The 12,502-nt window shown below is 47.0% G+C and overlaps 1 protein-coding gene across 2 annotated transcripts in view; it reads right to left on the reverse strand.

The window, feature by feature from the left end:
• The window catches only part of Ccbe1 (collagen and calcium binding EGF domains 1), a 250,353-nt gene extending 238,834 nt beyond the window's left edge, over window positions 1-11,519 (reverse strand). For both annotated transcript variants that reach the window (XM_052742360.1, XM_052742361.1), the window contains exons 1-2: window positions 11,267-11,519; window positions 10,753-10,833 (exon numbers count right to left, since the gene is read on the reverse strand). In XM_052742360.1, the coding sequence (XP_052598320.1) occupies window positions 10,753-10,833; window positions 11,267-11,400 (215 nt within the window). In that variant the 5' untranslated portion in view covers window positions 11,401-11,519. The remainder of the gene's footprint in view (window positions 1-10,752; window positions 10,834-11,266) is intronic.
• Between the last annotated feature and the right edge of the window lie 983 nt (window positions 11,520-12,502).

The following is a 12,502-nucleotide window of genomic DNA, read 5'->3' on the forward strand; positions in this document are numbered from 1 at the left end:
CAGTCAGAGCCTGTGATTGACATGCAAGTCAATCATGGAGGCAGGCAAACGATCTGCCAAGGCCCCTCAGAGACAGTCCTGGCCCTGCCGCTTGATTTTGACACGTACTTGGACAGTCTATATGAGAGTTGCCTGGTTTGGGAAAGCCTGCCACAGAAACACTCAGAAAAGCTGGTCAATGCTCAGCCACTTGCAACTGCATCAGCCTCCTAAATTCTGGTAAATTGTGCTCATTTAGAGCATGGTATAGGGTTGAAGCCCCCGCTCAACCAAAGCAATGAGATCAGAAAAACAACTCACAGTAAAAAAATCCTGAGCCAAGGGAACTAGCTACAGTGTAACCAGGAAGTTCAGGGTAAGCAACCTGAACATGAAGCTGGCTAAATGATTGTTCCTGAAGTCACCTGATGGGGACTTGGACAGGCAAAGTGTCATACAGGAAAACCTCATCACTGATCTTCATATGAAGAGGAGTCTGGAGGAGAAGGGAACTTCCTGGAAAAGGCCAGCTAGCACACGTTTGAGGCTTTGGAAGCCAAATCAGAATGTGTGTGTGTGTGTGTGTGTGTGTGTGTGTGTGTGTGTGTGTGTGTGTGTGTGTGTGTATTGTATGGTCTGAGTACCCTTAGAAAGTGTACTACTGTGGGTTGGAGAGGTGGCTCAGTGGCTAGGAGCACTTGCTCTTCTTCAGAGAACTTGAGTTGGATTCCAGCACCCAAGTCAAGTGTTTCACAACTGCCTTTAACTCCAGTTCCAGGGGACCAACACCCCCTTCTGGCCTCTTCAAGCACGTAGCTACATTCATGTGCACATATTCACGTATACATACTTTTAAAAAAAAAAACATTAGAAACCTAAATGGGCAGCATAAATTGGCATTGATTGAATTATATATTTAAAAGAAGGACATGAATTGGGGGGTGGGTAGGTAGAATAGATCTGGGAGGATTCAGGGAGAGGTTTGGGAGTGACTATGATCAAAATATATGAAATTCTCAAAGAATTAATAAAACATTTTAATGTATAAAGCATTCTTAGGGAAGGGGGAGTGGAAATAAATATGTAAAGAGGAGGGAGGTGGATAAAATAACAATAAGGATGTCTGAAAGGCCACACGGAATCATACTATTAACTATTTGCCTTTCAAAAACTGTAATACACATAATTCTGTGCATAAATACACATATCTAGTTTATTGAGCTTTCCTCATCTGGGCTGTCCTCCCTCCAAGTGCCAAAGACCACCTAACAAAAACCCCAATACCAGACATGAGAAGCCTCTTTTGATTTATTGGCCAGGGCTGTCAAAGAGACTCCTAAAATATGCAGCCTGTTTCTGTTGCCCTTGGTTACTCCCAAGAGGTGGAAGGTTAAGTCCCTATTGCAGAAGACACCGCACACTTCAGAAACAGAACCCAGAATTCCCTGAGCTGGAACTAACTTCCACACCCCATCTCTAAAGACTAGATTTCATGGTACCAGAAATCACCAGGCAAGCTTCCAAAGAGGGAGGCAACCAACAGGCCTACCCAGCTATGATGTCTATGAACTACATCCATGACCAGCATGTGATGATAACCCTAAGGGTACAGTAGTGGCAAGCAGTAACCAAAAGCTCTCTAATTGGACTTAAGACCCAATCAACAAGAGGGAAATCATTCCTGGTACTGGGAACCTAGATAACTACTCAAGGCTAGTGAAATTATGGTCATTGAAGGAGAATCTACAACCTCTAATTTACTAAACCAGCATAATCCTTAATAATAATCTATAAACATTTTTTCTTTATGTGTACTTTTCAGCCCCTCATCAAGGAAACTTCTCATTGCAACAGACAGAGACCACTAAAGAAAACCACACAATCAAAATACAGAGTTGTGGAGCCCAGTGCGAATGGATACATCTACAAAACATTCCCACATCTGAGGCTCAGGGGTCATTGCGGAAAATGGAGCAGAAAGATTGTAAGAACCAGAGGATAGGAGAGTCTGCTGTGAGATTGTGTCTCCTAGTAATATCAGAAACTGCATCCATAAAGTCCCACCAATATGACTGCCCAAACATGAGCTGAACAAGGATAACAAATTGGACTTGGGAAAGCCCATGAGGCCTCAACGCTTAACAAAGAATTAAGGCAATCGAGGAAAGGTAGGAACGGGAGAGGTGGTCCACCTCAGAGACGAGCACCCCAATTAGTCATCCAGTGATAAATGGTCAGCTCTGAAAACTTACACACAAGTAATATTATATGTCTAAGCAAGTTATATTAAGGAGAGAGAGAGAGAGAGAGAGAGAGAGAGAGAGAGAGAGAGAGAGAGAGAGAGAAAGAGGAGAGGAGAGGAGAGGAGAGGAGAGGAGAGGAGAGAAGAGGAGAGTGTGTAATAACAATTAGTGAAAAAAGAGGCCATGAATGTGAAGAAGAACACAGAGAGGGGTGTGGGAGGGTTTGAAGGGAGGAAAGGGAAGAGAGAAATGTAATTATATATAATCTCAAAAATTAAAAAATTAAACATAAAAAATGGTTGGTAATTCTTAGATTACCAACAGTACAAAAACAATCCATGAGCTATTTGCCAATCTCGGGTGTATACCAAACCCCTAAACTAGGTTCTACACACACAGAAAACTGCACCTGTTACCCCATCAGCCTCCCTTGGATCAGCCACAAAGGCTTACAGATTGAGTTACAGGAAACTAAGGATGGACGCTTCCTTCCCAATGGGAGACACGGATCATCCCACAATTGCAGAGACGAGAACAGATGCAAGTGGATGTACAGGTTAAGAATGTGTGTGCTCCTGGGTCCTGAAACCAAATGGGTGCAGCGAGAAGACCTGTAGTGGGTAGCCATTCCAGCTCTCTTCTGGAAGTTCCAACCCCCATTGAGACTTCAGCAACTGTCATGCCTACAAGGCGGGGCCAAGGGAGGCGCCTGGGGACCTGAGATCTGGATGGGCCTGCGTACTCACTCGGTTCCGGGATCTTTGGCGGTGAAGGTGGGCCAAGCAGAGCTCCAGAGAACACCGCTGGACTGCAATATACCTTCCCCAGACCCTGCGACCTACCTATCCCTTAACTTGTAAGTTACGCCATTAAATAAATCTCCTTTTAACTACATGGTGTGGCCTTAATAATTTCACCAATGAAGACCCATTAGGCCCCAACTTCTGACACTGTGAAATGACATCATCTGCAAAGTTTATGCTGAGACCTGTACAATGTAGTTTAGAAAAAGAAGGAAAAGGCTGAGCCAAATTCAAGCCATCCCTGTTCAAACGTGGCCTGCAGGCTGCAGGTTGGACTTACCTGAATCTAGCCTGGGTTTTACCCTAATGGACAAAGTAACAATGTACTGATTTACCCTAAGCTGGACAATCCGGATGCTGCCATACACCTGTCAGTCTCATGGCCCTGAATTAGCCTTCCCATTTTTATAATTTTTAGAGACAGGAAACTTGGAGTGCATGCTAACTTCTGGCAGGACAGAGAGGAAGAGACAAACCAGGTTTGATCACCACCATTCATGGATTTTCATGTCTCTGCTTGGAGCCTCAAGGGCTGTTTTATTTGTTGCTGTTTTTCTGAAAAGATACATCTTGGCTACAAGAAACTTTAAGATATTAGTCCTGGAAATGTGACATTACTCATAAGAGCACCAAAAATACATGAAAATGCCCTTTCCTCAGGATAAACAAAAATCCGTAACTCGCAGCAGAACAGAAGTTTGTCTGCTCCTTTCAAACGTATTCTACATGCGTAGAATGAAGCTTGGCACATTATAAGCCCCCAACAGACATGTGCTGACTAAATGAAAAGTGTAAGACTGTAAAATTAGAAAATAGATTCATGGGGGAAGGGGACCTAACTTGGCAGAAGAGGAGTTGCAGATGTTAGAGCTGTTTGCTTTCTCATCCCTGAAATAAAGGAGCGAAAGTGGAACAGAATGAGAGCTTTGTTCTCAGCCCCACAACACAGCCCTAACAATGCCGCAGCCTCTCTCATTCACGAGGGCATCCCGGTCCAGCTGAGCAGGAAGCCGAAGATCTAGGGAAGCTGAACATGGATGTGGAAACCGTGAAATGAAAACCTTCTCCTGAGAGAACACAGCAGCTAGAATAAAGAGGACGCGCCGTCCCAAAGCCGTCCCAACTTCATTTAGAAAAGATGAAGTGATGTGAACCACACACAGGAAGCCAGAGAACTACCATTTCAGGGACAATCGACAATCGGTAGTCAGTCGATCGGATCTCCAAGGACACAGCGATGAAAGCATAGCCATGAGGCTGGCTAGTTCAATTGTGAGCCGAGGAGGCGTGAAAAGTGATACAGAATCTCACTTTGGCCACTGTTCCCCACTCACCTTTGCCTTCCCTCTTCCTGTGAGAAGGAAAGGGACTCTCAAAACTGCCTCCCTTCCCTTCAAGTCATTGTCTGCTTCAAAGTGTGGGCAGGAGTCCACGTGTCATCTTCGGGTGTCATTCAGCTTAGCGAGTTGGAGAACCAGACTGTAACTACCAGAATCCAGCATATCTACACCACTCGGGCAAGGACAGAGAAGCAGGTCTGGCTGGGAAGTATCACATCAAAGGAGCAATTAATCTTCTTTCTACAGCAGCCTTCCTATTAGGTTTGGTGCAACACACCTGTAATTCCAGAACTTGGGAGGCAGAGGTTAGGAAGATGGAGAGTTCAAGGCCAGCCTGAGCTAAATAATACAATGAGACCTGCTAAAAATGATTAAGTGAAACAAAACCATTTTCCCATTTCTCAGCTTTTAGAAATTTAAATTTTTTATACTGTGTACATGTGTAGGGTGTGCTTATGTTACAATACATGTGTGGTTGGCAGAGAACAACTTTCAGGAGTTGGTTCTCTCAAACTATGTGGGTCCCAATAATTGAACTCAGGCCATTGGGGTGCGCAGCAGTCATATTTACCTACTGGGCCATCTTACCAGCCCCTTTCTCAGTTTTTAAAGGACACAGGACACATACATGAGTAACAACAGAAATCCTAAAATGCTTAACACATTTAAATCAAATTTTGTCTTTTCCTTCTCACCTTGACAATCATTCACTTGGTCATTTAACAAATGTATATGGATTGAGCACTCTTTTCCAAGTATGGAGCGAACCTGTGAGGTCATGGCTGTGAGTAAGAGAACAGATGATCCATGGCCTGAAGGCTGACAGTCTAGTTCTAGAGAGAGCCTCACGAAGAAAGGGAGACTGTCTTCCCTGGATGTGATTCAGGCCCTGATCTGTTCTTTATCAGTTTTGCTCTTTACTATTTCCCATTTCCTTCCTTATAATGGCTCATGGATGGTTCTGAAAGCATGCTTCCTGAAAGGTGACTCATGTGTCCTGAATGAGACACAGTCATTCACAGAGCTGCTCTGTTTCCCACTCCCCAAGCTATGCAATCCATAGGATGGGAGCAGCAGAGGGAAGAAACAGAAAAAGGGGAGGGGGGACCCAACTAAGGATCTCAAGTCTTATTTCTGCAACGACCACCATTCATGGCCCTGAGCAAAAAGCAAATTCCTCTTGTCTTCGAAAATGAAATCAGCATCCAATTCCACCTGGCTCTGATGTCCGCCACTCTGCAGTGATTAGCAGAGAAACTTCAGTGGTCATGGGGGAGGCCTCAACATGTAAAGATACTCAGTGTCACCCCACACCACTAGATTTCTGGGTTACCCTACACTTGGAGAAGAATCTAGAAACATGGCATGCTGACCAGTAGAGACCAGTCACTGGTGTGTCTGATCTAGGTTTATGTTCAAAAAATCTCTACTGGGTTTTCCCAGAAGCCATAGTTACCAAATAAAATCCCACTGCCAAGTGTGGGAGACTTCCCCTAGAGTCGCTGGTCAGAAGTAGCCTGGGGACTCCCCAGAACAGTACAGGCTCTAATCTTTGCTCTTCATTATCCTCCAGAACTTGATAATAAGCCCCAGCTAATGAAGACACCATACATGTTGGTCAAAGGACATGAAGAAATCAAGAGTAAAAAAAAAATCACATATTTTTTAAAATCTCCATTCACAGAAGTCAGTGACTGTCCACTGCACAGCGTCTGCAAGCCACCCCCATGCCTCACTTGAGGTGCAGGGGTGACGGGAAGTGACGCTGACTCAGCATGTCCCTCACAGCATCTTGAACTTCTCAAAGCACATCACACATGCGAACCCATTTACAGTGCTCACAGCCAACTCTAAACATCGTTAATGTGAGCCTCAGAGGCCAACGGAGAAAATGAAAGCCTGGATCTTAAGGAGCGGGTTCAAGGTCAAAAAATGAGAGAATAGAGCTGAGATTCAGAGGGGAGCAAGGAGTCTGTGACTGTGTGTGTTCTGACATTGCCAAAGCCCTCAATGGGAAATCGGCAGCCTGCCAGGGCAATGCTCTCTCTGCAGCCTCCCCTCAGAAGCATCCTCAGCCAAAAGCCCAGGATTGTCAACCCCTCGGTGTTAGCCTAATTAAGTGGTCCTCTTGTACTACAAGTTCTAAGTAAACACATCTGCAGAAATATCACATGAACCTCCATGTTCCCACAGGGTTTGGCGACACGGTTGTACTATCTTGAATGGAGTTGGAAGTTTCTGCACATCCCATGTCATTTTCCCATGGGAACATGAGCCACCTTAAGCTAGAGCACTCCCCAGTGAGAAGGCACAGACAGGGCAGCCGTGTGGGGGCGGGGCGTCTGTTTGGAGACTGGGGAACTGAGACCAAAATCACAGGTGGGTTTCCCGACTGTGTTCACTAATACAGTCTACAGTAAAGAGCCACCTTGAAAAGCAAGGTCCAGTCTGCACTTGCCCGACAAGTCATTCCTAACTGCTGTCTTGTCCCCGTCATTAGTACTGTGTGAACCACGCAGCTTCGGATTCCATCGTAGCCACTATGTACTGGCTCCTGTTACAAGGGGCTTTTCTACAAAATCAAGCCCGTAGACTATGTGTGTTTTATTCTTTTATAGGCAAACATCCTCTAGAAGGGCTCTAAGTTCTTAATAGATATGTAAATCTTTTGTCCAGAGAATCAAAACAGTTCATGTTTTTTAGGCATAGCCTCACCCAATAAAAGCTGGATTGTTTATATATATATACATTTTGACACTTCATTTTACTGATGTAAGACACAATAAAAGAAAGATAAACAAGTCTTCTATTGTAACTACATGGTTTGAAAAAAGCAAAATCACTTGTGGCAGGAGTGGGGGGTGATAATGATAGTTCCAGAAGGGTAATGCCATAATGGCTTTCTGTGCCTGTTTAATATGCTTGCCTTGGCTATCATGAATCCTTACTTCAGATAAATCATATCCAAGCTCTGATATCTTAACTACTGGTAAGAGAATGCCCTGTGCTAATTATCATGCTGGACAGATGCTGGCTTTAGACTTATTAAGATGTCACTGGTATTCATGCAAACAGTGTTTAAACTTTGGGTACTTGGCAGTATGCATGTTTACAGCCAAAATTCTAGAGACCTGGACCCAAGATTCAGATAAGAAAGGAAAGCTATACATGCATGAACCCATTTTGTATATAATATGATTATTTAAATTCAACTGTCTGAAACAGACCTCAAGGGCAATGGCTCCAAAGGATGACCAAGGTCAGTGTGGGTATCCGTGTTCTCCTGAACCGTCTGAAATGTCCAGCCATCTGAGTTTTGTCTTCCTTTTTCCACCCCTGGATCTAGAACATTCACCCAACCAGTAGGTTTTTCTTAGATAATGAGAGTCCAGGGTTTAGAAGTCAGACAAACCTGAGTTTCAATCATGGTGCTTGTGTGTGTTAGCTGTGAGAGCTTGGGCATGTCACTCAATCCCTCTGATTATTTTGTTCCCACTTTACAGAACAGAGATAATAGAAATGCTCCAGTTGGCTCTATGCATCAGAGACCATGTAAGCAAGAATTCACAGAATGGTGCCAAGTCTAAAGTCAAGTCTTCCAACTATTGTTATTTAATAGTTGACATCAAATGCTGAAAACCAGAGAAGAGCTGCTTAGGTGAAGTCATAAAACACACGGGGGTCCAGGACAAAATCTATTCGGAAGTCACCTCTTCTCTAAATTTCACAGTAACGAAGCAGGCTTATCTCCCACTCTGTTCATTTTACATCTATTCAGATCTACTCCCCACACCAACAATGACCTTTTGAAAAAAAACCCTTTAGCGAGTTCTGAATCCTTTCATGTGCTAAAAATCGTTCACTGGACATCTGGGAGACGGTGGTATTTTCCCAGCTCTGAAGCTGTTTCCCAACAGATGCCGCAGCACTTATAGCTTGAGAGAAACCCAGAGGAGGGTGTTTTCTCCTCATGAGGTGGTGATGACTCTCCTTTTAGGATGACACGTTGAAAGCTGCTTGCTCAACCCCAGAGGCCTCCACGCTTCTGAGGATTTAGCAAAAGGGTTTATACCATGTCTGGGGTTTGAAGACCCTGGTTTTTATGTGGTGTTCCTCAGACGTCAACACACATCTCATTAAGACACAGATCCAGTTGATCTCAGGAGGGTCTGGTAGTCTACCCAATGCCCAGGCAATGCCATGAGAGTTGGTGGGCAACACTGAAAGAGAAAGGGACTACAAGGTCACACAGGGTCTCCCAGCACTCTGTCATTCTTGAAACTCAAGAACCAGTGAGGCAATGATCAACTGACTTTAACTATAAAACTGTCTGGCTATAGTGCTACACACACACCCGGGAGGCTGGAAGGGGATAGTATGAGTTTGAAGCCAGAGGCCAGCCTGAGCTACTGAGTAAGAGACCCTGTCTCAAACAGCAAAACAAAATAAAAATAGTATAAGGCTAACAGAATATGCACAGAACTCATGACTTCCATAAAGAAATCAATAAGTTTATAAACTGACCAGCCAGGCATAGTATTGGGGGGTCACACCTCAATGCCAGCACTTTGAATGGGCAGTAAGATCTTGAGTTCCAGGCTAGACTAGGCTATAAATGAGACTCAAAAAACTAAAACAGCAACAATTCTATTAGCGTACTGGGGAAACTGATGTCACTTTCTCAAGCTGAAAGAACCCTTCCTATAGATTAAAATATTCTTTTTCTTGGTAGAGCTGTGGGTCCAACAGGCTGTTTCACTGGGTAATGGTTAATGAGAACACATGTGCCAAAACACAGTTAATGCCTCTGAATGAGATAGGGTAAGCGGAATACCACACTACTTTAAGAAATCTGGAAAAGTTGGCAAAACTGGAGCGTAACAAATAGAATAATCAGGCACTGATGGTTTCTGAAAGCCTGACATGCGTTCTGTAACTGTCACTGATTTATGTGACGTCTGACCTTTAGGGACCAAACAAATGAGCAAACCATCTCAGGAACACGGTCCATGTTCAATTAGAAGCTTTATACAGCAGTGATAGGAAAACAACATGTCCTAGGAAACATCGTGGTCACGTGGATGAAACACAGGTCTGGAACCAGGCAAGCAACTCTGCAGCCAGTACTACCAAGTCATTTCACCAGCTGGATGACCTTGCTCACCCAGTGCATCTCCCAACATCTCTGCCTGCCAACTGAGTATGTTCCTCACATCTAGGCTACCGTTCATTCGGCTCTCCTAACCACGCTGCGCAGGAGCAGGTAGCCCCTTCTGGAGCTCACATAGGTGCCGCAGCTGGCATCAATCCATCCTTGCTGCCAGGAGCTGATCTGAAGGCACAATAAAACTGAGAGTACTTCCGTATAACCCAGCCGACCTGCCCGTGGGAGCACTTCACATGTGGGGAAGAAAGTTCCCTGCACAGAAAGCATGGAGATTCGCTGGTTGGCCACAGGATAGTGAAGACAAACTCTTCTTTGAGTTCATTTCTGGGATTTGTTTTATTGTGTACTCCCCCAGTTGTTTCTCAGGCTGGTATAAGTGTGCTAACCCCAGTGCCTTGCATAACATCTTTAAAAAATCAGACAACAATCAATATTTAGGGATTTGTGCCACCTCCATCCTGTGAGAGACTGGTGCAGAAGTCAAGAATTCAACGATGCAAGAACCAAGTCACTCCTCAGTTCCAAAAGGCTTCAAGTAGGGAACCTGGGTCCTCTCCCTTGGGGACAGGAGCCACCTGTTCTTGTTGCCTGGTTGCACAGGGAATCACCTGGGAAGCATTTTAAAACGGCATTCCCCGGCCCTATGCGTGCTTCCTTTTAACAAGACCCCCAAGTGACTGCCAATCCGCCCCCCACCCCCTATAGATCCGTACAACATGTTTTCTTAAAGATCACTGCTTTTCTTGAGTCCCAATAATCTTGACGTTTGTTTTCACTCAAGGCAACCCTCCCATCTACCCACAATCCTCCCCGCGACGACTTTGCCCACAGAGACCGTGACAGTGGTACACTCTGTCCCAACACAAGGTCAAAAGCAAGACAACTAACTGCCAAATGTTTCCTTGTTGCCGGCTGTATTTTCAAAACAAAACTCAAAAGAGAAGGAAGCCATTCCTCTCCATTAAGTTTACACCCACAATCCAATCCACTCTCATCAACTCGCAAACAGTTGCACTCCAACTTCTACCATGCAAGTTTTTTCGCAGAACGGTACATGTTGCAAACTCAATCACTCGGCTTTGCTCTGGTCCATGAACACGGTTGCTCGCACTAAGGAGGAGCGCAGCACCCTGCACCACCCCCACCCGGGAACAGGCACAGCCCGGGCTCCACCAGCGCGTCTCCAAAGCCCTCCAGACTCCGCAGGGCCCCAGCTTTACCTGAAGCACGTGGTGAGCTCGCCCGAAGACTTAAGACACGGGTATTTGGTCGTGGCGATCTTGTTTTCCGAGCACACTTCTCTATGGGGAAAAAAAAAAGTTGGGAGAGGAAACTCCGCTGAAGGTCAGAGGCAGAGTGGAGAGCAGGACGCGCTGGGCTCTGCGTCCAGACGCACCGGCTGCTACTGGTCCCCGGGCGGGCTCAGCGGCAGGAATGAGCCCGGAGAGCTTCCCAGAACGGGGCGACCCCAGTCCCAAGTGACTAGAAAAGCCAAAGAAGTTGGCACCCGAGCGCAGCGGGAAAAACCGAGCGGAGGGCACCCAGCGCCCAACCCACAGCTGGGAGCGCCGAGGCGGTTCCCGCAAGAGATGGAAGTCACCTGGGTCAGCTAAACACCCTGCTGGTGGCTCAGAGAGCAGGGATCTGTGGGTCCGCCACTGGGGACAGTCTGCACCCCGCCAGCCAGCCCCGAGCGCCCCCAGCGCGTCCTCCGCTGGGGCAGGTGGCCCTTACCTGTCGCGGTCCTCTGGCTCCTCTCGGTAGGTCCACGTGTGTCCCAGCGCCAGGAGTAGCAGCAGCGGCCCCAGGCTCTTGCCCAGCTGCCCCTTGGCTGCTCCTCCCCGGCACGGAGGAGGCGGCGGCACCATCGGGGAAGCTCGCGGCTTCTTCTCGGCGCCGGAGCTCTCTCCCAGCGCTGTGCCCAGAGGCTCCGCGGCCGCGGCCGCCTTCCCTCTCGCCAGCAGGGGGCGCCGGAGAGCTGGGGCGTTTGCACCACCTGCGGGCCGCACTCAAACTTGGGGCGAGAAGGGGAGAATCAAGCTTATCGACGGGGTGCCTGCCTTGCGCGGCCCGCGGGAGGATGCTGGAGTCCCGGGAATCTCTTCTGGACGTTCGGGCTCGAGTCACACACCGGCTGAACTTGGCGTCAAGCTGCGCCCTCCTCTCTTCCCTCTCCCACCCCGGGGAGAAGCGCGCCGAGTTGAGGCAGCCAGGAGCTCCTTTGCATTTTTTGCTCCAAGGTCTCAGCCTGGGAGGAGGAGCTGTTGGCTGTCACCAGGGCGAGAGGAGGAGAGGAGGAGAGGAGCGGGGTTAATAGCTTCCTTCCTGTTGTCAGTTAACTTCCACAGCGAAGGGTCAAGCCAATGTTTGCCTTTCGCCGGTGAGGACCGTCTTGCGTGTTTTTCCTCTATCCTGGTTTTCTCTCAGAATATGAGAGAGTGGGCAGCGGCTACAGGGGGTCTCCTATATCGCCCTTCCAAACGTGAAATAGTCCAATCAAGAAAGTGTGGTCGATTTTCATCCAACCCCTTTTAGAGGAAAGTCGGTCATTTCATTCGCCCACAGCCCTTGCTGTGCTTTTCTGGGTACGTGCAGCTCAGGACAAGTGAGTTCTCAGCTGAGGGTTCCAGGAGTTCTGAACTCAGCTGCCCGTCTCTAACTAGTACCCTGTAGGGGTCTTGACTAGACTCGTTTTCTCGGCCAATTAAGGAAATGGACGGGCGGTGGTGGCGCACGCCTTTAATCCCAGCACTCGGGAGGCAGAGGCAGGCGGATCTCTGTGAGTTCAAGGCCAGCCTGGGCTACCAAGTGAGTCCCAGGAAAGGCGCAAAGCTACAGAGAAACCCTGCCTTGAAAAACGAAAAAAAAAAAAAAAAAAAAAAAAAGGAAATGGAAAGGCAGGAGAATCTCCCGCACAGGCAGCAACTGTGGTTAAAACTGCAGAAGTACTCTCGCACTCACAGAGGGGCG

The sequence above is a fragment of the Peromyscus californicus genome, unplaced genomic scaffold (genome assembly GCF_007827085.1).
Source record: "Peromyscus californicus insignis strain IS unplaced genomic scaffold, ASM782708v3 Scaffold_17__1_contigs__length_78620276, whole genome shotgun sequence".
Lineage (NCBI taxonomy): Eukaryota > Metazoa > Chordata > Mammalia > Rodentia > Cricetidae > Peromyscus > Peromyscus californicus.